The sequence below is a fragment of the Ochotona curzoniae genome, unplaced genomic scaffold (assembly GCF_017591425.1).
Source record: "Ochotona curzoniae isolate NIBS_2020 unplaced genomic scaffold, NIBS_Ocur_1.0 contig_2321, whole genome shotgun sequence".
NCBI lineage: Eukaryota > Metazoa > Chordata > Mammalia > Lagomorpha > Ochotonidae > Ochotona > Ochotona curzoniae.
This window is the reverse complement of record NW_024465421.1, coordinates 7,819,078-7,843,311: the sequence shown is the minus strand read 5'-3', so window position 1 is coordinate 7,843,311 and position 24,234 is coordinate 7,819,078. Positions and strand designations below refer to the sequence as shown.

General features: G+C 44.9%; 1 protein-coding gene across 5 annotated transcripts in view; it reads left to right on the top strand.

The window, feature by feature from the left end:
* Positions 1–19,653, top strand: part of ZKSCAN1 (zinc finger with KRAB and SCAN domains 1) — a 32,256-nt gene extending 12,603 nt beyond the window's left edge. For 2 of the 5 annotated variants that reach the window (XM_040972933.1, XM_040972932.1), the window contains exon 6: positions 1,255–5,797. In XM_040972933.1, the coding sequence (XP_040828867.1) occupies positions 1,255–2,144 (890 nt within the window). In that variant the 3' untranslated portion in view covers positions 2,145–5,797. Of the gene's footprint in view, positions 1–1,254; positions 16,554–16,747; positions 16,941–18,371 lie in introns of those variants that run through there. The other 3 variants (XM_040972935.1, XM_040972937.1, XM_040972934.1) reach the window with 3 other exon arrangements.
* Positions 19,654–24,234: the final 4,581 nt, after the last annotated feature.

Here is a 24,234-nt window from a genome sequence, read left to right as displayed (position 1 = left end):
TTCCTTGGTTTTCCCATTAGCCATCCCCTTGTTGATAAAGTACAGAATTGCAGGGTATGTACTCTATCTTCTCCAGGTATATTCCTTCCTTTCTGCTAAGACCACTGACACCTACTTATTTATTTTTGAGATTTATTTATTTATTTAAAAGTGTTATGGGGAGGAAGAATCTAGAAAGGGGGCAGAGAAAAAGAGAGAGATCTGCAGTGCACTGTTTTACTCCTCAGACGGTTGCAATCAGTTGTGCCAGGGTCTAAGCCAAGCGCTTGGATCTTCCTTCAGGTCTCCCACATGGGTGTAGGGACCCCAAGATTTGGACCATTTTTTGCTTTCCCAAGAGCATTAGCAAGGAGCTAGATTGGAAGTAGAGCAGCCAAGTCTCAAACCGAAACATATGTGTGGCAGGAGACAACTTAACCCACTGTGCCACTATGCCAACCCTATTGATTTATTTGTTTGTTTGTTTAACAAAGACCTATCCATTCTTTAAAACATAAAAACAAACGTAGCATAGTGTAGTGATTCATAATAAGGCTAATCCTCAACCCAATGGAGCCAGCATCCCAAGTGGGTGCCAGTTTGTATTCTGGCTGCTGTACTTCTGATCCAGCTCTCTGCTTATGATCTGAGAAAGCAGAGAAGAATGGCCCAAGTCCTTGAGATCCTGAACCTGTGTGGGAGACCTTGATGAAGCTCCTGGCTTCTGGCTTTGGACCAGCTCAGCTCTGGCTGTTGCAGCCTTTTGAGAAGAAAACCAGAGGATGGAAGGTGTCTCTCTCTCTCACCTCCTACCTCTCTCCCATTCTCTTACTCTCTGCAAAATCTGCCTTTCAGATAAAAATAAATAAATCTCCAAACAAACAAAAAGCTTAGAAACAGCATGATGTTTTTAATATGTTCCTGTAAATTATTTAACAGTTGATAATACAATTGTGGCCTCTGAAGTACCTTAGGTCCTTATCTCTTCCTTATCAGGTCTGTTTCCTGTGCTCATTCCCTTTGATGTTTATTCCCTTCCTCTGCATGCTTTTTGTTATTTTCTCTTTCCTTTTCCCTCTTTGGCTGCCCTCTGGTTTTCCAACCCTATTTCTACTTGTTCCAGTTTTTCTCCTTTGTTTTCCTCTGTTTTCTCTGATTTAATACTAGGAAATCATTTTGCAGGCAGGTACAAGTTTCCTGGAAAATGATGTTATGCAGTTAACTGATTTACTCAAAAAGGTGTTATTTGTGGGTTTGTTTTTCCTGTTATGCCAGGTTGTAAAACCAGGAATGAAAATGAGGAGTCCACCTCAAAGACTGAAGCCACAGAAGACTCAGCATCCCATGGTCAGATAGCAGGAAGATTCCAGAAAGAGTTTGGAGAAAAACGTGAACAGCCGGGCAGAACTGTAGACAGGCAGCAGAGAAATCTGGAAGATAAAACTGGAAAAGAAAAGAGAGATTCAGGTCCAACGACAGGCAAGGATAAAAAACCCACCCCAGGAGAAAGGGGTCCAAGGGAGAAGGGGAAGGGACTGGGAAGAAGCTTCAGTCTGAGTTCCAACTTCAACACCCCTGAAGAAGCCCCAGCAGGAAAGTCTCACAAATGTGATGAATGTGGTAAGTGCTTCACAAGAAGTTCAAGCCTTATTCGCCATAAAATAATCCACACTGGAGAAAAGCCCTATGAATGTAGTGAGTGTGGAAAAGCCTTCAGTCTTAATTCCAACCTTGTCCTGCATCAGAGAATCCACACAGGAGAAAAACCACATGAATGTAATGAGTGTGGCAAAGCCTTCAGTCACAGTTCCAATCTCATCCTCCATCAGCGCATCCACTCTGGAGAGAAACCTTACGAATGTAATGAGTGTGGGAAAGCGTTCAGTCAAAGCTCAGACCTCACTAAACATCAGCGAATCCACACGGGGGAGAAACCTTATGAATGTAGTGAATGTGGAAAAGCTTTCAACCGCAACTCATACCTTATTTTGCATCGAAGAATTCACACCCGAGAAAAGCCCTATAAGTGTACTAAGTGTGGCAAGGCCTTCACCCGGAGTTCAACTCTTACCCTGCACCACAGAATCCATGCCAGAGAGCGAGCCTCGGAGTACAGCCCGGCCTCCCTCGATGCATTTGGAGCATTCCTGAAGAGTTGTGTGTAAAGCAAGCATCTCTCATCAAGCCATTTCCCCATTTTGTTTGTAAAATTATTTCAGAGATGTGCACCCATAGAGTGGGGGGGCGGGAGGAGAACCTCAACAAATTAAAAAACAAAATCACCCTTAAGGATCCTTTTAGGTAAATCAGCAGTGTTCTGCCTTTGTACATGTGGGCATGTAATTCTTCCATACAGTTCTTGCAGGGAGAAATAAGTGATTTGGATAATTCATGCAACATTTCCACATAAGATAAAAGCACACATATACAACAATGAATTGTCAAGCTTTTTCAGTAATGAGGATATCTGTAAGGCACTGTTGGACTCTGAGTAATCACAGTATATAATTGAAAGATCAAGACCGGCTCTTTGAACATGATACCAAGGTTAAGAAGCTCCTTGCTGCAACAAGCTCTACTAGGCCAACACCTTGCTTACCTTTCAAAAGAGGGACAGTTAAGACTGTCCCACATCAGGACATGCTGCTCAAGCTAGTTATATATATATGAAGAGCTATATATAATATATATATATATGATCAGTGGTAGTCTACCAAAGCTATAGAAATCTAGGACTGTGTTGATCAGTATCAAACCAAAGATTTTTATCTCTTCCCAAGAGAGAGGGCAGATGTACCAGTCTACCATTCCAAAGGACTTCAACAAGTGTAGATGGTTCTATCCTCATCACTGCTGTCAGTTCTACTGAAATGATTCAGAACACTTCCTTCTTCAAACTCCCACAGCACGATAGCACTCCTAAACGCATTTCTGCACAAGTTAGCACTTGATTGTGTGCTGTCTTAATCCTCCATGGTTTCGCATATGAAAGCCATCACCCCCTAAAGGAGATGCTCCAGTTGTCACAAGCTGTCACATCCCTTAACAGTACGGTCCTGGAGGTGGTGCTGAACCCTGAAGCACTCGTGACTGACTGCTGACAGGACCTCTACATTTATGATGAAGCCCTGTGAATCACAGGTACCTGAGAAATGGTAGCCTGGCCCAGCACTAAAGGGGACGTTCAGGGCCAGGAGGCTGATAAAGCTTAAGATCGATGCTGTTTTTGTCCTAAATATAAATGAAAGGTACTGGTTAGCTACTTGTGTAGTTTCTTTCTAAACACAGAGAGTAGATACCACAGAATGTCAGAAATGACTTAATCATCGCCATCTTCATGTGAACCCTAAGGTCATTTACATTGCAAAGATCTTAGCAAGAATTCAGTTCCATCAACTGCTGAACAGTGTGATGATTTGGGCATGCTCAGAATCATTCAAAATCTAGATAATGTAGTTCAAAAGATGTGATTTTTGTTGCTTTTCAGAAAACAGAGTTATAGGAGGCAGGTTTTTCACACTTCCCCAAAAAACTTTTCGAGAGTGTTTGTCATCATCCGCTGGCCATTACTAAATGTACTTTGAGAAGTTTACCAACACACTATAAGATGTGGTTGGTTGTATCATAACCATAGTACACCGTCTTCTGATTGTCATCATCGAAGACTTGAGGTGAGGTAATGAAACTAAACGTTCCCATAACCTGTGCAGCAGAATGCATACAGCTTCCCGGAAGCTAAGAATGGAGATGGTCTAACAGAAGAGCCCTAAAGCATCATGGGCTTTGAAAAGGCATCAAAGACTTGCAGGAAGAGGCTGTGGTCATGAGCACAATTTAAATGGTTGTGGACAACGATGCAGAAACTTAGAAAATCAAAGAAACAAACAAACCTGATGACTATTAGCGTGACTACTCCTTAACAGGAGAACCTCCACATGCAGTTTGAGATTTTTCCTCAAGAAACAACAGAAAGTAGCATCCATCAGTTGTTCACTGAGCAACAGCTAAAGGTACCAAGACAACATGGCAGAACCAATGAACTGGGCACGGCACATGTGGCCTCAGCTCCAGACCAAACCACAACCAACCACAGTTTCCCTATAGCTTCTAAATTGTTTCATCAGTTTTGCCTGGAAAGTCAGTCAACAACTTTCCAAAATATTTCTGTCTAAGAAAAACAAGATACTTCAAGAGAATGTATTTTTAAAAAATATTTTTTTATTGGTAAAGTGGAGTTAGAAATGCTTTTAAGAAAAATTTCTCCAGTGAGCCACAATGTTAGAAGATGGCTGGTGCTCTTCAGAGGGCTGTTACCCGTGGGAAAGCAACTGAAAGTGAAGTGCCTAGCCCCAGGCACTGAACCAAACACTTCTTAAGAAGAAAAGGACTTTAGTCGGTTCTACATCTGCCCTTTCCTTTTAGCCACAACTACTTGGTGACGTAATTCAGCCATCATTTTTTATTTTTGTTTTTAAATGAAAAAAAAAATGACCTTTGTCCATATTTAATTCCTATTTGATTGGGACATCTTACTTTGTCAGTGGCCACTAGGTTGCCATCACACTCAGCATGTGCACTCCGGGAGGCAGCTGTTTGAGAAGGTGTTTTCTGAAGGCAACAGATTACAATTGTTAAAAAAAAAAAAAAAACCCTTTGCATTGTTCATTTACCAACTACTCAAACCAAAATGTCATTGGTTCATGGCCAAGAATGCTGGCGACATCTAATTAATGCCCAGGATGGTCATTCAAACATTCTTGACCAGCTGAAATCTGGTATCAGTTTCAGTACTCTGTAGTTAATCATTAGCATGCTAGTTGTCCTGATGAAACTTTTTTGAGAGTTACTGGAAATATACCTTAACCCTGCCAGGAAGAGAAGTTAAATTTCTCCAGATTGTGGAGTATTTGTTTCTACTCCATCCACGTAGGCAAGGCTAAAACCTGAAACTGTAGACTTATGAGATATCGTGATATGTAAGGCACTTAATATTAAAGGTGTAAAAGTGACATTGTGCTAACTATGTGTGGAGATAAAAATGTTTGATGTGTAAGACAGTTCACATCGTATATACATCAGAGAATCTATTCCAGAAGGAAACCTCTTGAATGTGATAAATAAGGCAAAGCCTTTAATCACATCTCAGCCCTTAGCATCAGAAAGCTTACACTGTAAATAAACTTCATTAAATGTGAGGAAAGCATTCATATGTAGCACTCACTGCTTTGAACAGTGAATTTTGTCAGAGTCTTCCACTGATGTAATAAATTCCAGAAACACTGCGTAGGGAGCTCAGTCTTAACTCAGAGGGGCCACAAAAGGAAAGGGAATGTGGGGAAATGCTAAGGACATAGAAAATAGTACAATTTCTTGCAAGCATTGTTAATGTCAGGAACTTCTGTATATTTTGTCTGACCATGATGTGTGTATTTTGAACCTCCCGTCCCTGCTACTCTGTATATTCCCTGTAAGCAGATTGTATATTTTATTTTAATCTATTTGACAGAACACGTCACCCCAGAAGTGCAATACTGGAGTGAGTAGTGAAGAAACTGAAGTGGTTCTAGATAAAACATCCCTTCACAGAACCAGGGAGTGGGAAAATATAAAGAAGAAACAAAAGCTTCACAGTTTGATGCTTATCAGATCCATGAGGACAGGTTAATAGAACACAAAGATGAAAGGATTCTAGAAACATGCAGCATTTGGAGAGTTTCCTCCTCAAAGCCCAGAGATCAGCCTCCAAGTTGTTAAGTCACCACTGCAAGGAAGGGGAATGGATTCTGTCTAAGCTTGCAGCAGGGGGTGTCCTGTTAAATCATTACACTTGGAAGATTCAGGAGAAGAAAGCCCCATGATAGGCTCTTGGGTTCTTTCCAGTTAAGCATGAAGTAAATGGGGTACATCCAGTTGTGGGATTGCAGGAAGTTCTCAATTAAGCTTGAATAACTTTGCTTGTGTTCTGTGTACCTTCTGTGTTCCCACTCTTTCCCTGGTTTATGATTTTTAGGGAAGAAGTTTGTAAAGATAGCTGTGAACTTTTTTTAAGTTTTTATCCTGCAGTCATCTTTATTCTGGGTAGTCACGCTCATCTACTTTTCCAAAGCCAGATATAACCAGTTTCATCCACCATCCTCAAGGAAGGAGTGAATTTGGGTAACAGAATTGAAATGTGGTCAGTGACAGCAGTACTTGCCAGAGGAGTCACATTCTTGCGTCTTGTCCACTCTGTGCAACGAAGAAATATTTATGAGGAGGCTGGGGTTCCCTACCAGGGAAATCAAGTGACAGGCTGCAGTGTGTTCTCAGAAAAGGAAATTAAATGGTATAATTAGATCATTTTTTCAGTGGAAGTTAGGGTAGAATTTTCACTTGCTACTGGAAAACTTAATACAGAGCATTATTATTTGAAAAGTTTTCCTGATGTAGATTTAAGTCGTTTTGAGAATGGGCACACTACTACTGTACACTTAAAAGCAGTTATTATTTCAGATTATATCTGAAAATGAAATTTTCTGTCATTTCAAAGCTTTGTCAGACAAACTTGAAGTTCTAAGGAGGTCAGCCATCCCTTGTCCTACAGGTCAAGCACGTTGGTGACATGCTTTTGACATCCCACTGTGAAGGATTTCTTCATGTGACAACTCAGTCTCATACTTTCTGGTTCCCTTTAATCTTGGAGATTCTCCCTTCTGTTTACTGAAGAATCATAATTCATTGCAAATTACACAGTAATTAGCAAATTAATTGATCTTTGAAATTCTCGATCCTCATTAAGCAACAAGGCTCAACAGTTTAAGGCGGAAAGGATGAGACCCATGAATGATTGCAAGGTGGTGTTAAAATTGAATTTCCTCCCAGTTTAGGATTGGAGTTGTAAGTTCTTTGGTCCTGGAAGGAGACCAGATAGCTGTCATGGGTTTTTCATCACTATGGTTTAGTCTCCAGGCAAGGTTGGGTACGTTAAGATAGGAGAGTGTTTATCATTGCCCTTGTCCTTGGCTGAGAAAGAATAAGGAGGCTGAAGAGGAGCTTGGCTGTGTTAGGGTGTTTGCTCACCCTGTGACAGCATCCAGCTGCTTTTCAAGTTTTTTAGTCTGCCCTACCACAAAGCATGTTAGAGATACTTCTGGTAGCAGAAGTTCTTACTCAAAAACCTAACAGGAGGGAGTGGGGCAGGAGGAGGCACATTGCGATTGTGCAGGAAAATCTTGCTCTAAAAAGTTATCTAAAAATCTTGTCTAAAAAGAGGTGGGTTACTCGTGCAGAATCAGTAATTATTTTTAAATGAATAATTTTTTAACATTTAGTTAAATATAGATTATTACAGCCAGGTCAACATGCTAAGCCTAAATCTGTAGAGAGCTAACTCAGGCATTGTCTGTAGACTAAAAAGCAACCTGTTTTTGGTCAGTTCAGTTCAAGCTTTTTTGTTTAGAATTAAATTAGACCAAAAGAAGAGATTTACTTGTCTTTGTATACCTGCAAATTAAATTATTGCTGTTAAGAACGAAATTTTTCATTTTATTAGTCTCTTCAGAGTCCAGGTGCTTGGTAGATGTTCAATAAAGAATTTTTAAATTCCAATTTGTGCATTCAAAATACTCTAGCATTTCCAGAAATTCCTTTTTAAATAATGCAATCATAGGGAGAATGATGTGTTTTTAAAAAACTAGGGGAAAAGTAATTTTAAATCTTGAGGGCTAAAGTTGCAAACAGGGATGATAGCAAAACAGCGTGTGCACGTACTTCCGGTCAGTGATCTGTTTAGACCAGTGGTTTCTGGCAAATGTTGGCACAATGAGGTTGTGGAAATTAATAAGTATTCTTTATGTTGCTTCGGGGTAAAAGAATAAACTATCTGTAGGTGGCACTACTTGCGTTGGTCATCCTTGATTACCGAAACATTTCGGATCAAGGAAAAACATCAAAGTTGGAAATGTGTCAAGTCTTGGAACACAAAACTTGATTTTTATTTATTTATTTTTATTTTGCCTCATTGTGGATAATTGATGGTTTCTTTTTAGAAATCCTGAGTGGAGAAAGAGCTCTGTCTCCTCTATATTCTGATTCCTATTTCCTAAAGACTGGAATGGTCACTGCCCTGCTCTCTTTAAGGACTATGATGTAACACAGTCTTTAATGTGTCAAAAAGAAGATTTACAACCAGGGAGCTCGTAAAAATGTGTCCCCAGCCAGGTTTCCTGGTTCAGGGGAACTCAGTCCTGTTCTGCTATCTTTCTTAGCCTGAGTCACCCAAAAAGCAGAGCCTCAAGTTGGGGCCTAAGTACAGATGACTTGTATTGGGAAATGGTGACAGAGAACAGAAGTTGAGGGACAGGGTGGGCAGAAAGGAAGAGGAAGGAACCCAATGCATCCTTGAACTTGGTCATTATTGCAGATAAGGAGCCCAGACCTCCATGACAGGATGTGGCTGTTCTGGGCACTGAAGGAGAGATGTGTGAAGCGGGGATTTCTTGCCTTTGCAGGTCTGCACACATCACAGCAGTTTCAGAACAGCTACTACTGCCAAGTGCACCTGCCAAAATCTGGTTCCAGGAGTGGCTTGACTGAAAAGTGAGCAATCTGTGAGGCAGAGTACATGGAGTGTCCAGAATATGAGAGCTGGTTCCATTCTAGCTGTCTGTGGACACCAACTAGGTGTCCTCCAATTCAGTCCAGTTCTGATATTGCTACTGGAGTTGACTTCCTACTTCAGACACATCAAATTGCGATACTAAGGGGCCCTGAAAACCGAGTGCTGTCCTGCAAACAAGGGCCCCTAATCAGCTCAGCTCCCAAGAACGTCTCACTGTCCTCTCCAGTTCAAACCCTGATTGTGTGTGCTCCATTCCTGCACTTACATTTCAAAAGATGAGGAAACTGTAAACCTAGCCTCAAAATTTGAGGCCACCTTCATTTCTACCCTAGTCCCTGCTACACTGTTATTTCCCAGGGTTTAGTGTGTCACCACAGATGCATGATTCAAGAGGGGGACAGAGGAACAAGGGCAGAGAGCCTGGTAATAATTATCAGAGCTTCCCAGAGGAAGTTCCAGAAAAGTCTGGCAGGATTGTACTTAGCTCGGGGGTACAGAGCACCAATAATGGTGAAAGCTGCAAGAAACAGTGTGAGTCTAAAGCTTTGAGCATTATGGTGTGGGAAGATGTGTGATACTTGAGCAGAAATGGCCCTCCTGCTCTTCTACATCCTGGACAGCTCCGTAACTCTTGTTATAAAAGCCCTGGTAAACCACTTCTCAGGCATCTTTTTAATTAATAATTTTTATTGAAAAGTCATTTACAGAGTGAAGGAAAGAAAGATCTTTCATCCACTGGTTCACTCCCCAAGTAGCCGCAAGGGCTGGAGCTCAGCTGATCTGAATCCGAAAGCCAGGAGCCTCTTCAGGGTCTCCCAGGCAGGGTGCAGGGTCCCAAGGCTTTGGGCCATCCCCTACTGCTTTCCCAGGCCACAAGCAGGGAGCAGGAAGGGAAGTGGAGCAGCTGGGATATGAACCAGAGCCCATATGGGATCCCGTGCATGCAAGGCAAGGACTTTAGCTATTAGACTACAGCGCCAGGCCCAGGAAGGCATCTTCTTGAGTCAGCCCCTAACTTACTATCTGCTTGACACAAAGCTTTCCAGCTGCAGCTTGCGGCTGATGATGTGACGACACACCAACTAGAGCTCCTGTGTCTGCTAACGGATGGACTGTCTCTAGCCTACGATCAGGGTAACTGGGACCCAGGACGGGCTGGTGGCAGTGGCAGCTGGACCAGGCCTTACTCTGGGGGAGCAGAGGCTTCATTCCATGGGGGTGGGAGGTTTCCCTTGGTGCCTGGCAGGTCAGAGTTGCTAAGTCAGAAATGTTTTTGTGTCCAGTGTGATGAAAAAATCAGGGATCACAAAGGGACAATCTTTTCCAGGATGCCATAAAAAGAGGCTCAGGAGACTAAGGACTGTAAAAATGACAGTGGGCAAGAGAGGCTCCAGGCCAGCCAGCTTGTGGTCTGGGAGGTTGAGCTTCACAAAAGGAACAATCCAGGAACTCTCCAGCCAGGATCCTGGTTACTTGGCCCCGTGCCTTTTCTCATTTCATAGGCAGTACCATTTACCAAAAAAAAAAAAAAAAAAAAAACAGGCTGCAGAATTGGTAGAAATGATGTCTCCGTTCATCTCTCCAGGGCTTATGTCTGTTACGTTATTCTTTCTTGCTTGCGCTTCGGTGGAAATAAACCAGTTTGTCATTCTATATACTGTGGCACCCTTCCCGGACTCTGGCAAACTTCCTCTGTGGGGCACAATCATCAGCATGCAGTTTTCTGTGCCCTTATCATGTGGCTCTTTCTGTGTCTCAGGACAAAAGACGAATGAAAAATGTGACCTCCATCTCTGGTGCTCTAGGCCCCTTCTCACCCTCAGAAGATCTTTCACGCTCTCCTCTCTGTAACTCTGCCTTTTGAAAAAAAAAAAAATCGAAAAGAGGAGGAAGGGAGAGAAAGAGAAGAAAAGAAGTAGAAAAGAGTAGAATGAGATACAACAAAGAATAAGCCCAATGAGTTAGGCCACCATGGCCACTATGATGCCAGGACTTTGGACAAATTAGAAAAAGGCACCCTTTTTCCGCTGAAAAATTACATAACCTTAAGCTTCCTGACAACCACAAAATGAACAGTGTCAGGACTGGCACTGTGGTTCAATGGACTACTACTCCATCTGCAAGCACAGGTATCCCACATGGATGCTGGTTTGTGTCCCAGCTGCTCCACTTCCCAGCCAGCTCCTTGCCTGTGGCCTGGGAAAGCAACAGAGAACAGCCCAAGTGCTTGAGACCCTGCACCCATGTGGGCTCCTTCTCTTGGCTTCAGATTAGCTCAGATCTAGCTGTTGTGGTCATTTGGAGAGTGAACCAGCAGAAGGAAGATTTCTCTCTCTCTCTTTTTCTCAATAACTGCATCTTAGATTTTAAAAATTAAGATGTATTTAGTTTTATTGGAAGGTCAGATATACAGACAGGAGGAGAGGCAGAAAGATCCTCCAACTATTGATTAACTCCCCAAGCAGCTGCAAACAGCCAAAAACTGTGCCTATCTGAAGCCAAGAGCCTCTTCCAATTCTCCCACATGGGTGCAGGGTCCCAAGGCTTTGGGCCATCTTCCACTGTTTTCCATACCCATATGGAATCCCAGTGAATGCAAGGCGAGGACTTTAGCCACTAAACTACTGCGCTGGGGTCCCTGTCCTGTTTCTTCTTGGTAATCTTCCCACTACTCACGCTCACGCAGCCCCTTTGCTATAAATTCCCACTAACCCATACTATAGAGTTGAGCCAAATCTCTTCCACCGCAAAATCCCATTCAAGGTCCCTATCCAAAGGTGACGCTCCTGGATGAAAGTCTATCATGTTTTAACAAGTGTCATTGAATAACTTTGTCATAGTTATCTAATCCACTTTTATTCTCTTTTGTCTTTAGCAAATATTGTTGCAACTTGTTAACATTCGGGTATTTGTGGACTCCTCCTAGGAAAAAAATAAAGCAAAATGCCCAGCCATGTTCTAAGAGAAACCAAGATCTAAGATCACCCTCTGCTGGTCAAGCGTGCTTATTGCAGCAAAAATAAGTGGGTGAAAAAAAAGAGCAAGATGAGAAAAAACATTTAAAAAAAATTTTTAATATAAATTTTATTTTTATAATGATTACATAGTGGATCACTGTGGGAAGGATCAAGGTTTATGGAAAGTTGGTGTACCCATTGCTTCCAAATTTACTATTTCTTGTTGGAGAAAACAACCTTTTAAGAGAGAACCAGAAAGAAGAGAATCAGGGGCGACAGTGAGCACTAATAGCTTTTCTCCCTCTAGATTTCTGCTGCAAAGTCACAGAACCCTTTGGACAAAAGAAAGTAATGTAGAGAAAGTAAAGCGGGGAGATTTATGGATCATTTAAGCGAGTTCAAGTCTCCACACCCACACATTTTATACCCCGAGTTCAGGAGCAACTCTGACACGACTATGGAACTACTGCAGGTGACACTTTTTTTTTAAGATTTATTTATTTTTATTGGAAAGGTGGAAGTACACAGGAGAAACAGACAGGAAGATCTTACTGCTTTCCCAGGCCACAAGCAGGGAGCTGGATGGGAAGCAGGGCCACCGGGATTAGAACCGGCGCCCATATGGGATCCCAGCACGTGCAAGGCAAGGACATTAACCACGTTATGGTGCAGGGTCCTTGCAGGTGAATTTAAAGCAAGCACATGTGGTAGTTTTCAAATAGTTTGACGGGTGAACAAAAACAACTAAGAGATGTATATATTTTGTTTCATAAAATGACTTGGATCAGTGAGTTGAAATTATAGGAAAACAGACTTTGCTTTACATAAATCTGGACAACTGGAGCTTTTCAAAAGAAGGAAAGTGTCTTGTCTGACCTGGGTCCAATTAGAAGCAGAGGTTTTCCTGGCAAGGATGCATGTGTGCTGTGAAAGGTTAGGTGTCTAACCTTTCACATCTGATCACATTTGATCAACATTTAGGAGGCTCTTTTCTCTGCCATGTCTGTTAGTAACTATTTGCTTATATATCTGTCAAAAACTAGCTTTGATTTTTAAAGTTTTGGCTTTAGCACATTGCCTAATATATCAGTTTCTTGGTAAGTATGCGCCAAATGAATTCATTGAAAAATCAAAGCTATTCTGAAGAGGAAGGGAATGTGACACATCAGTGAGCCGACAGTTGCATTAACCAACTTGTCATTTGGCTTCTCTTGGGACTTTTTTCATACAGCACGGTTACATTAATGGAAGAAAATAATGGATTAACCTGAACCAAGTTACCTTAGTATAATTTGTATGAATAACATGATTTTTCTCACGTTTTTTTCTTTAAATCTCTTTTGATATAACAAACACTAAGGTTTAAACTAGAGAGCCTGGCTTCTACATTAATCTCTGCTGCTAATTAGCTTATCAGTGCACCTTATGGCCAACTCCTCCAGCCATTGTTTCTTCACCACAAATGTAGATTGTTCATTGGGTCTCTTCCAGCCCTAATATTTGAAACTCTGAGCCTCTTTGCTTCAGGAGCACCTCAGTCTTGAAAAGTACAAGCGATTCACAATTAAAAGGAATTTCTTCAAAATCCACCCTAACCGCGTGAGTTTGTGTCCCAGCTGCTCCACATCCCCTCTAACAGCCTTATGAGCTCCCTGCTTATAGCCTAGGAAGGCAACGGAGGATGGCACAAAGCTTTGGGCTCCTACACTCACGTAGGAGACCCAAAAGAATATCCTGCTCCAGGCTTCAGATCTGATCTTTGGGGCCATCTAGGGAGTGAACAAGAGAATGAGAAATTCTCTCCCTCTCTTTTTAACTCTGGTTTTCAAACACAAAAGTTTTAAAATGATCAAACCTATGACACTTAGAACAGGCTCACCTCACACATCTGACCAATGCAGGAAGACCCGACCTCACCGAAAAGCATCTGAGGGAGGTCATGTGTCTGAGATCTGCTTCACTTCAAAACAATCCAGGTTAAAATAAAAATAATAATAAAATAAAGATTTTTAAAAATCCAGGTAAGAATGAGAAATTCATGGAGGGGTGGTTGAAACAATATTAAGCATTATCAGTTGATTGGTAGGTCCTTGGAGCTTTATTAAGTCATTTTCTCTACTTTTGTCTTTGAAAATAGCACCATTTTTTTTTTTTAATGCTGGAAAACAGCAGGGGGGAAAATATGTCAACTTCCAGGAGTTCCGTGTACAGACCTGCTGCGCTCTCTCCACGTGCGAGACTCTTGAACTCACTGAGGGGAAAAAGGGAGTGGGAAGCTGAGGTGGAAAACACATCTGTTTAGAAACTTGGAGCGTGAGGCCAAGACCTCCACGTCCCGCATGTTCGGGACCCTCAGAAGCGTGCGGCTGCTTCAGGCGGATGCTACCCCGAGCCACGGCAGCACGCGCCATATCTAAGTCTCCGGCGCCACGTCCGAGCGTGGCCCGCAAACGTCAATCAAGCTGTCCTGAGGAGATGGGCCTGAGAGCACGCGGGCTCGCCGCGCCCAGCCCGCTCCCCTCTCCGCCCAAGGACGTCGGTTGTGGCGTGAGAGAGAAGCCCAGCAGCCTCGCCCGGTAGCACGGTCCCGGTTACGTCGCCGCCCCCCGCCCCGTTCACGCTCCTCCACGGCCAGCGAGCGCCCGAGACGCCGAGGCGCCGACTTCCTAGAGGGGCCGCCGCGAGCTCGCCGGAACGCTCCGCGCGGGCGGGACTGTGACGCGCTTCCGGCCGCGCCGTCCCGTGGTGCGCGGTGAGGTCTCTCCCGGTCCCCGGAGCGGCTCGGATTCCCGGTGGACTCGCAGGTATCGGGTCGGGTGTGGTGGACAAAGAGGGGCCCTGGCCGCCGCAAGGCTCGGGGAGGGACGAGTGGGCCCGAGCGCTTGTGGCCTCCGCTGCTCCTCTGAGGCTGGGGAGGGGGAGGGGAGAAGGCGCCCCAATCCCTGACCAGCCCGAATTACTTTCTGGAAAAACTCTCTCGCCCGCCCCCTTCCCCGGGGCTTTTAACAAATGAAACTTTGTATTTGGGGTATTCTCAGAGCAGTTTTTCTGCGCTCTCTCATATCAGTTTGACTCGGGCCGTCTTCCCTCTTTTGACCTGGCCTCTCCACGGGGAGATGTCTGAATGAGGGGTTCATTGTTGCCCCCCCTTGGGAACCCCTTGTAAGGAACTGAATCACGCTCCAAGGCTTGAGTGCGATCCAGTCTCAGTAAGGGCCTCGTCTTTGTTCACATTGAAAAGCGTATGCGTCACAGAGATACTCAAGTTTGTAGAGGACCGCTTAGCAAGACGAGCGTCCCCCCCCCTCCCGCGCCCACACCCTCGTAGAAAGAGGTGACGTGGTGGGTGAGGTACTTAGAGACCGGGTGGGGAGAGAGCAAATACCTCAGCTTCGCTTGCCTCCTGCCCCGGGGTCTTCTCCAGCAGGAGGCCCGGCAGCCATTTAGCCCTGGGCACAAAGAGGCACAGAGAATGGCTTTGGAATGGGGCACATGGAAAGCAATCCACAGCTTCTTCCTGCCTTTTAAATCCCATTCCTTTCAGTCTTCTGCTGACCACTCCACTGGCATTGGTTTTATAAGTATGAACCTTTTCTACAATGTTACTATGTTTGTCAAAAGCTTGTTGCGATCCCTGCTAAGATTTTTTATGATGATAAGCTTAGTAATATTCTTTAAACACCACACACCACTTGAGAGGCTAAGTCATTTCATATGGGCTCTGGTTGGAGTCCCGGCTGCTCCACTTCCCATCCAGCTCCCTGCTGTGACCTGGGAAAGGCTTGGATCCCTGTACCCACATGGGAGACCTGGAAAAGGTCCTGACTTCCCACCAGTCCAGCTTCTGCTATTTGTGGCCATTTGGGGAGTGAACTAGCAGATGGAGGATCTCTGTGTGCCTTTCAAATTAAAAAAAAAAAAAATTAGTTTTAAAAAAATAATTTGGAAATCAAGCACAGAGTTTTGAAGTTATCCATAATTCCTTAAGCCATCAGCATCACTGCTAAATAAGTTTTGTTCAGTGTAGTGTGTAGGGTTTACTATTTCAAGTAGTGTCAAGCCAGAGCCACAAAACTAGCATTATCAAGGGTTGGTTGGTTGGTTTTGGATTGATACATTTGTCTACTTAAAAGGCAGAGTGTCAGAGGGAGAGAGACAAAGAGAAAGATACTTACATTTGTGGGTTCAATCCCAAATGGCAACAACAGCCAGGCCAGGCCTAAGCTGAAAGCTAGAGCTCTCAGGAACTGTGGCATCTATAGTTGTAAGACTCTGAATCTATTTTCAGAACAAAAATCGTTTAAAGTTACACCGTACTACAGCTTTGAGAAAATGGGAATAACAATAAAATCAAATTAGGGTAACTTGAGCTGCTGCCAGTGAGATTTGAAACAGTCATTGTTGGATAGTAGTTTTATAGAACCATAATTTCCACAGTCTCCTGGCTAAAAGTTATGGCTTTAAACATCCAGAAACACTACTTTAAAAAAAAAAACAAAAACCTCATGGTAACCCTATTTCCTAAGGTTTAGCCGGTGGCCCCAAACAGCCAGAGTCCCAGAGGAACCAACATTCCTGCTGCCCACAGCCCAGTTGAGCCTATTTCTGGAGCCTGTACGATGACCAAGGTGGTGGGCATGGCCACAGTTCTGGGCCCCAGGCCTCCCCGGGAGCTTGTAGGGCCTGTGGTTGTGAAGGAAGAGGAGGAGGAGGAAGAGAAGGGAAAGCGCCTACCGAGCGTGGAGATGTTCCGTCAGCGCTTCAGGCAGTTTGGGTATCATGACACCCCTGGGCCCCGGGAGGCGCTCAGCCAGCTGCGCGTGCTGTGCTGCGAGTGGCTGAGGCCCGAGATCCACACCAAGGAGCAGATCCTGGAGCTGCTGGTGCTGGAGCAGTTCCTGACCATCCTGCCCCAAGAACTCCAGGCCTGGGTGCAGGAGCACTGCCCGGAGAGCGCTGAAGAGGCCGTCTCGCTCCTGGAAGACCTGGAGCAGGAACTGGATGAGCCAGGACTGCAGGTAGGCTGGGTGGGGAAGGGCTTGCTACCCCAGGAAGTTGGGAGAGTGTGGCATTCCAGGCAGCATTTGGGAGTTAGATGGAATGCATCTTGTTTATTTATTTATTTTTCTCTTTCCAAGAGCTTCTGCTTAGAACAAGCTCTAGTTCTCAAAAGGTGCTATGTACAAACCGAGCCCTTCCCGATTATCTCTAGGTCTCAACTTCCGCAAATGAACAGAAAAAAGCGTGGGAGACAGTGTCGTCCTCGGGAGCAGCGAAGGAGTTGTTAAACAGCATGGAGTCCCCATCTATGGACAACAGTGACAAGTATGAGCCTTGGGGGCCCCTGTACATCCAAGAGACCGGTGAGGAGCAGGATTTCACTCAGGACCCAAGAAAGATCCCAGGTGAGGCCCGTTTCAGGAGGCCCTGTCTCATGGCGCCCCAGCCCTCTGTGGTCAAAGCAGAAAGATTCCAAAATCTGGCTGGGAGCCGATGCCCTGGATTGACCTCACTGATCAGGCTAAACATGTAGAAGTGGTCTCCATTCTCCTCAGTCGGAAAGTAGGGTGGGAAAAGATGGATGACACACTCAAGCTCAGTTAAAATGAGCTTAGTAAAAAAGAGTATTTACAAAGACGTAGTCAGGTTGAATATACTACCAAGAGGCAGTGTTACACCTGACAACAGGGAAAACTGTTAGTACCCAGGCGCCTGAAGGGACGGCGAGAGGCCCTGTTGGAACCGGAGCTGTAGCCACAGGGAAGGGGTCACTGTAGGCCCTGCAGCCACCAGCCCCGCCGTCAGATGTGGAGAGAATGGAGGAAAAGGTAGCCCAGCTTCACCCTCTTGCCTCAGGTCTTCTGTTCTTCCCCCAGAGGCAGGAAACACAGGCAGTACAGTCCTTAGAGTCCATTTTCTGGGCACAGAGCAGGACAGAGAAAGGACTGTGTATGCCCAGGTGACGGCTCCTTGGAGCAGTGAGCCTGGAAACAGCTGGTGGTTCAGCTGGCAGAGGAGGGAAGGAGATGGTTGAGTGTTCCTCAGGAAAGAGAAGAGGGGTCTAGAAGTAAAATTACTCACTGAAGGACACCTACTCTCAGAGGAGGACAGTTCTCGGAGGGAGCCCGTTTTTTTCACAGTGCCTTTTATGTGTGAGAAGGACTTTTAAGCTGTGTTACCGCCTGGTGAGACGCTTGAACAGAAAGTGGTTCAATCTGATTTCAACAGTGTCTATGCAACTAAAAAAGATTTGCAGGCCGTAGCCAGTGCAGAATACATAGAGCTAGAATCTCGTGGGGGTTAGGTACTTTTCATTCAAGAGAATAAGGATCTGGGTGTGGAGAGAGAAGTGGGGTGAATTTCATTTCTGTATAATCATTGACTGTGTTTGTATAAGTCAGCTTCTGAGGGGGGATTGTGTGAGTTTGCCACTGAGCCTCCTCTCCCTTAAGTATCTTTGTAATTTTCCTTTTTCAGTTTTGACCCTTAAACAATCATTCTTGGGTTTGCTTTGCTTTGTCTTGTTTTCATCTGTTTTCCATCTGCTGCTGTCCCGTTGTGCTTGTTTTCACCCTTGGCTTTCTATACATGAAACTGCAGTTTGAAAAATCATGTGCTCATTGTAGTACCGTAGTCACTTGTGGTCAGAAAGCTGATTGGAAGAATGGTGTTGTAAGGTAGACCTGAGGGTGATCGATTTCTATTGATGTGATAGTATGGCCTTTCAGAGATAAATATGCAGTCTCTCTTCTGAATCCATCAGTCTCACCTGGAATCCTGTTTCTCCCTCAGAAGAAGGAACAACTGACCTACCTTTATTCCCGTTACGGTTTTAGATTACAGATCGAGTATCCACCATGAAGAATCGGCAGATGGACAGAAAAGTTCTGAAGAAGAATCTCATGCAGATGGACTCCAAAGGGATATCATTCCCGTGATTATTACTGATAAACGGGAGGCCAGGTTAGGAAGGCAGTGGGTAAACCCTGGAAAGGAAAGAGGAGCAAAAGCCCCTCTTCAAGTCACAGGTGCCAAGAAAGGGCCACAATCAGCTGCTGGCAAACCTACCCCAGGAGAGAGACGTTACATATGTGCCGAGTGTGGAAAAGCCTTTAGTAATAGCTCGAATCTCACTAAACACCGGAGAACGCACACTGGAGAGAAGCCATATGTCTGCACTAAATGTGGGAAGGCTTTCAGCCACAGCTCAAACCTCACCCTCCACTACAGAACCCACTTGGTGGACCGGCCGTATGACTGTAAGTGCGGCAAAGCCTTTGGGCAGAGCTCAGACCTCCTCAAGCATCAGAGAATGCACACTGACGAGGCACCCTATCAGTGTAAAGATTGCGGGAAGGCTTTCAGTGGGAAAGGCAGCCTCATCCGACACTACCGAATCCACACTGGGGAGAAGCCGTACCAGTGTAACGAGTGTGGGAAGAGCTTTAGTCAGCACGCAGGTCTCAGTTCCCATCAGCGACTACACACTGGAGAGAAGCCATATAAATGTAAGGAGTGTGGGAAAGCCTTCAACCACAGCTCAAATTTCAATAAGCATCACAGAATCCACACTGGAGAAAAGCCCTATTGGTGTAACCACTGTGGGAAAACCTTCTGTAGCAAATCAAATCTTTCCAAACACCAGAGAGTCCACACGGGAGAAGAAGGGCCGTAGCCGTCAGGGATGCACTCCTGTTCTTGTGCGTGTGGCTGTTTATATGTTCCTGTTTGTTTTGTTTTTTAATCTGTAGAATGTGAATGCTAGAGATATACTGTAACGCTGTGTCAGCCCTGAGATAGATTTGCTTCACTTAACCTCTAGAGAGAGAGAGAGAGAGAGCGCGCTGTTCAGTTGGCAGGAGGCCCCTAGACAGCATTAGTGGGTCTTTGGCTGCCAGCTGAAGGTAGCGCCCCCTCCCCACACTTGCAGGCCCCAGAAATCCAGGCTGGCATTGCCTTCTGCATAGTTAAGCTGATGTGTATCCATTGTAATTATGAAAGGAACATTAAAACTGTTTTAACTATTGGAATATATTCAAAAGTTAAAATTTGTTTTTAAAAAAATTGAGCCACATTCAACACAATTTAATTGAATTCAGAATAAAGTTTTTAAAATCTCACCTCTCAGGACTCTTATGATGTGTTTTCTATTGAACAGTATTAAAACTTGCTTCTTGTGTAGCTTTTAGAAAACTTGAATGTAATAACACTCAGTTTAGGATCAGCAGTTCTAGTTACATGGTGACTTTCACGGTAACCTGCCAGTGTCTGCTTTTCAAAGTGAATGGTTCTTTGCTGCAGAAGACTGGATTTGCTCCTGCATTCTTTTGTCAAGCTCCTACAGGGACTTTTGCATACATCTACAACAGTTCTGGCTGCCGTCATTAACTCTGTCACTATCTGCCAGGCCTTTGGTGCTTCAGCCTTCCGCCCAATAAGGGTGAAATATATATTGGAAATTCCATACCATATTGTGAAGTGGTATGTGTTAGCTCCCTGCTAATGTGCCTAGAAAGGCAGTAGATAATGGCCCAAATGCTTATGGCCTTGCCACTGATAGGGGCAACCCAGATGGAGTTCCTGATTTCTGCTTGGCTTGGCTCAACCCTGGGTGTTGCCATTGTCTGGGGGAATGAATCCATGAACGAAAAATCACACCTGAGCTTCTCTTTGGTTTTCTGCCTTTTAAATAAGTTTTTCTAGAAATGTATGTATGTCCAACTCTGTGGCTGCCCACCAGGATCCAGAGGCCATGTTGATCAAATTGGCTTTATGGCAGCCATTGTCTGCCAGCCACAACGCATCTAAGTTTTCTGTTTTGCGGGGGCCATATGGAAGAAATGGGTCTCACATCTTTGAGGGCAATAATGGTCACTTCAGTTCCATGCTTGGGTGGTGGTGGTTTCTGATTTGCCATGTTGGTTGGGGAGTTCAAGTATTTCCACCTGGCCCTCTTTACCATGACACTTGCTACAGATTAGGATGGGGTAAGGACCTACGTCCTGCAAAAAAAAACACCCATCTCATCCTCTAGAGAATGTGACACAAAGGTGTCCACACATTGAGCCTACTGGGATGGATTTAGGCCTAAGTTCCATTTATCAGCTGACTGCTATCTGGAGGACAGCAATGTGTTTTAGGACCACGTCATGTTAGGCTCTAATAACCTCATAAGCCATGGACACTCCATTATACTGCTTATACAAGTGTTTATTCCATTCACTTGTGGTAGAACTGGAAGATTTTGTAGAAAACCTCCTTGGGAGGACTCTATTTCTTTGCCTTTTCTCAATATCTACCAGCATTTTTTGGGTCAGAGCCCCTTCTGCCATCTTGAGAACTTTGCATCCCTCTAGCCATTCTCCCATAGTTACCTTTAGCTTCTGAGTTTCTTTTATTTTGCTCCTCCACTTTTAAAGGCCCTATTGATTATTTTATGAGCCATCGGGATAGTCTTCCTATGTAGAGATCAACCAATTAACCACCTTATTCACAGGTTCCAAGGATTAGGATGTAGTCACCATGGAGGGGCCTCTATTCTGCCTGCCATAGGTCGTCTCCCAGTGCATTTCCAGAATATTAAAAACCTGAAACCTGCAGGAATGCTTCCTGTAAACATAATCCTCCCATCCCAGCTTGGTATTCAGCACACGAGCATCACAGGTGACTATCTGAAGAGTCACCTCCCACAAATGTCCCTCTGGTTCCTGCTCATCGCTTTAGCCCAATTCTGTACCACTTAATCTCATCTCTGCAGCACTATTTTCACACTGTCTTTTCTAAGACCCAATTCCACTTAACTTTTTGTAGTGTATTCACTACAAAAGAGAGGGTGGTTTTTTTGAAAGGGGCAAATATTATCTAAGAGGCATCTACCCAAATGAGATGTTTCCAGGGTCTCTAAGCACAGGGGAAAAAATTGCTGTCTCTAGCAGGAGGAACAAGGAGAGAACAAAAAAGACCAATGTTAGCACTACAAAGTTAAAGTGTACTTGCAATACCAGCATCCCATTTGGATGCTGATTCAGGTCCCAGCTGCTCCATTTCTGATCCAGGCTCCTGTTACTGTGCCTAGGAAACAGCAGAAAATGGCTAATGTACCTGGACCCCTGCTACTCACCAGGAGATTCAGACAGAGTTCCTGGCTCCTGGCTTCCTCTTAACCCATACATGACAGTTATGGACATCTGGTGAGGGAAACCAGCAGGTGGAATATGGATTCTCTCTGCCTTTAAATAAATTAATTTAGAATTTGGGTGATAATGTGTCAATATTCTTGGGCCCAATGGGATGGCTTACTAAATAAATCCTTGCCTTTCATGCGATGGTATCCCATGTAAGTGCCAGTTCATGTCCTGGCTGCTCTACCTTCCATCCAGCTTCCTGTTTGTGGCCTGGGAAAACAGTAGAGGACTGTCCAAAGCCTTGGGACCCTGCACCTGTGTGGTAGACCCGGAAGCAGCTCTTAGCTCCTGGTTTTGGATTGGCTTAGCTCTGGTCATTGCAGCCACTTGGGGAGTTAACCATCAAATAGAACATCTTTGTCTCTCCTCTGTAGATCTTGCTTTTCAATAAAAATAATTTTTCTTTTAAATGTAAAGGAAACGGGTACTTTAAAAAATGTACCATTCTTGTGGCTGAAGTGGAGGGCTGTAAAAGGTGCAGCTGTGCATATAGGCAGACAGGGAATAATGTGAAACATCTCTGTACCTTTTGCCAGGATTGCTGTGAACTTAAAACTCTCCTGAATTATAAAGTGTGTTAAACAGAGGGGGTGGGGAAGGCAGAGGTTAGTGTAGAATGACAATCGGATCTGTGGGTAGTAGAGGGACAAGGAGCTCCTTCAGAAAGTGCAGGAAAATACAGAACACAAATGCTAATGAGCACCACAGCCCTGGAACCCTGGGCAGGGTGCAAGGAACCGGCTGTGTGTGTGTGTGGCTGTCAGAGGACCAGAGAACTTGGAGGTGTCTGAGCCTTCCTGAGCCCATGGACTGCTTCACAGAGAAGCCTGTCGGCTGCTCCTAACTGCAGAGAAACTCACATGTCTTCTGTTTTTGCTTATTTAAAATTTCTCTCATCTTTAGAACTCAGTAAGTAATTAGGTAGCACTTACTGGGCCTAAATGTCAAGTGTTGTTCATCCAAAGTAAGACTTTCTATCCATAGTAAGATAAATATCAGTATATTACATCCTTGAGACAGCATGTAAAATCTATGGTTCTTGGAGCAGACATTCAGCAAGTCAGGATGTCTGGATTAAGTCGGCGCTTGGGACACAGGGTGGTTTGGGGTCCCCCCTTCTTCATTTCTCACTGGCTTCCTGCTGCTGTGTGTCCTAGGAGGACAGCAGATGATGGCCAGGTCGGTGCTAGGTCACTGTTATGTGAAAAACCAATTCCAGTCTCCTGGAATTGGGCTGGCTGCTGTGTGTGTGCGTGTGTAAGTACACATGTGCTGTTCTACCCTTCAAATATGAAAATAAACATTTTTTTTAAAGCTGATTCCTCCCACACTGCTACTGTTTTAGACTGATAATAAATAAAAATTGTGGAGCCTACGAGATTACTGGAATAAGAGTTTTATTGAAGTTACAGATGTCAGCAATAATAAAGGGTCATTTTGGGGATAAATTCCTTAAGACACCAGCAACAGAGCCGGACAGCCATTGTAAGAAATGTCGGCCGGATCTAGGAAACCAGAGTATTCCAAAATGGAAAAATTGTAAAGAAAGCATTACATTGGCTGTAGATAAGAGGGGGGCGGGATGGCACCAAGACAATGTCTTGGGATAGGAGGACTGTCCAGCTTGAGAGTCTCGTGATTGGCAGAACCGGACGTCATCTTGATGGCTAATGGTCTGCTCACAACAAGGTGAAGCTGTTTTGTTTTCTTTGTTGGTGTAAAATACAGTTATCTCCTTCTCTCCTCCAGCCTGCACCAAATTCAGGATCTCAGAGAATTTTCACACGGCTCGAGAGTCCCCGACGCTAACGCCAGAGCTGAGGGCGCAGCTGGCGCAAGGAGCCTGCGACCCTCCGTCCCGCCGTGGCCCCTTCCCCTGCCCGCGGCCTGCGAGCTCGGGTCCCTGCAAAAGGACCATAGAGTTGACTAACCCTCCAACGTCCTAGAGGGGAGGCGAGCGGCGACAACCCGGGGGAGGGGAGGCTCTCCAGCGCAGGCCTTGCCGGAAGTGGGGCGGCGCAGGCGCTGAAGCCTGTCTGGGGCTGGAAGTTTGGGTTGCGTCTTGGAGGTGTCAGAGCTAGATCGGGGGAGGCCGCCAAGTGGGGCTCTGGAGCGAGGACCTGGCTGTGACCCATAACTGGGTGAAACGGGGATAGGGCCAGCCGCTGCCCTGGCCTTCCTCCCGCACTGGGAGAGGGAAATGTAGAACAAGCCCCACACCTGTGTCGCTTGCCCTACCTCTTCGCCATGCAGCATCCGGTCCCTGAACCATGGTGCTGAGAGTTTATTTTGTGGGGTGCGCACAGAGGCGGCCGTGGCTTCATTCTGTTTGGACTTGCAAGGGTTTAGGGGTGATGACTCAGGTTGAAGCTGAGCTTGAGCCACGGGGGACCTGAAATTCCACAAAGGGCCGGCCTGACCTGTGCGCCCTACTCTTTAAGGAATTAATCATGAGCGACGGAACCGCTTCACCCAGAGTTCCACAAGATTCAGAATGCAGAGTCCGGGCCCCAAA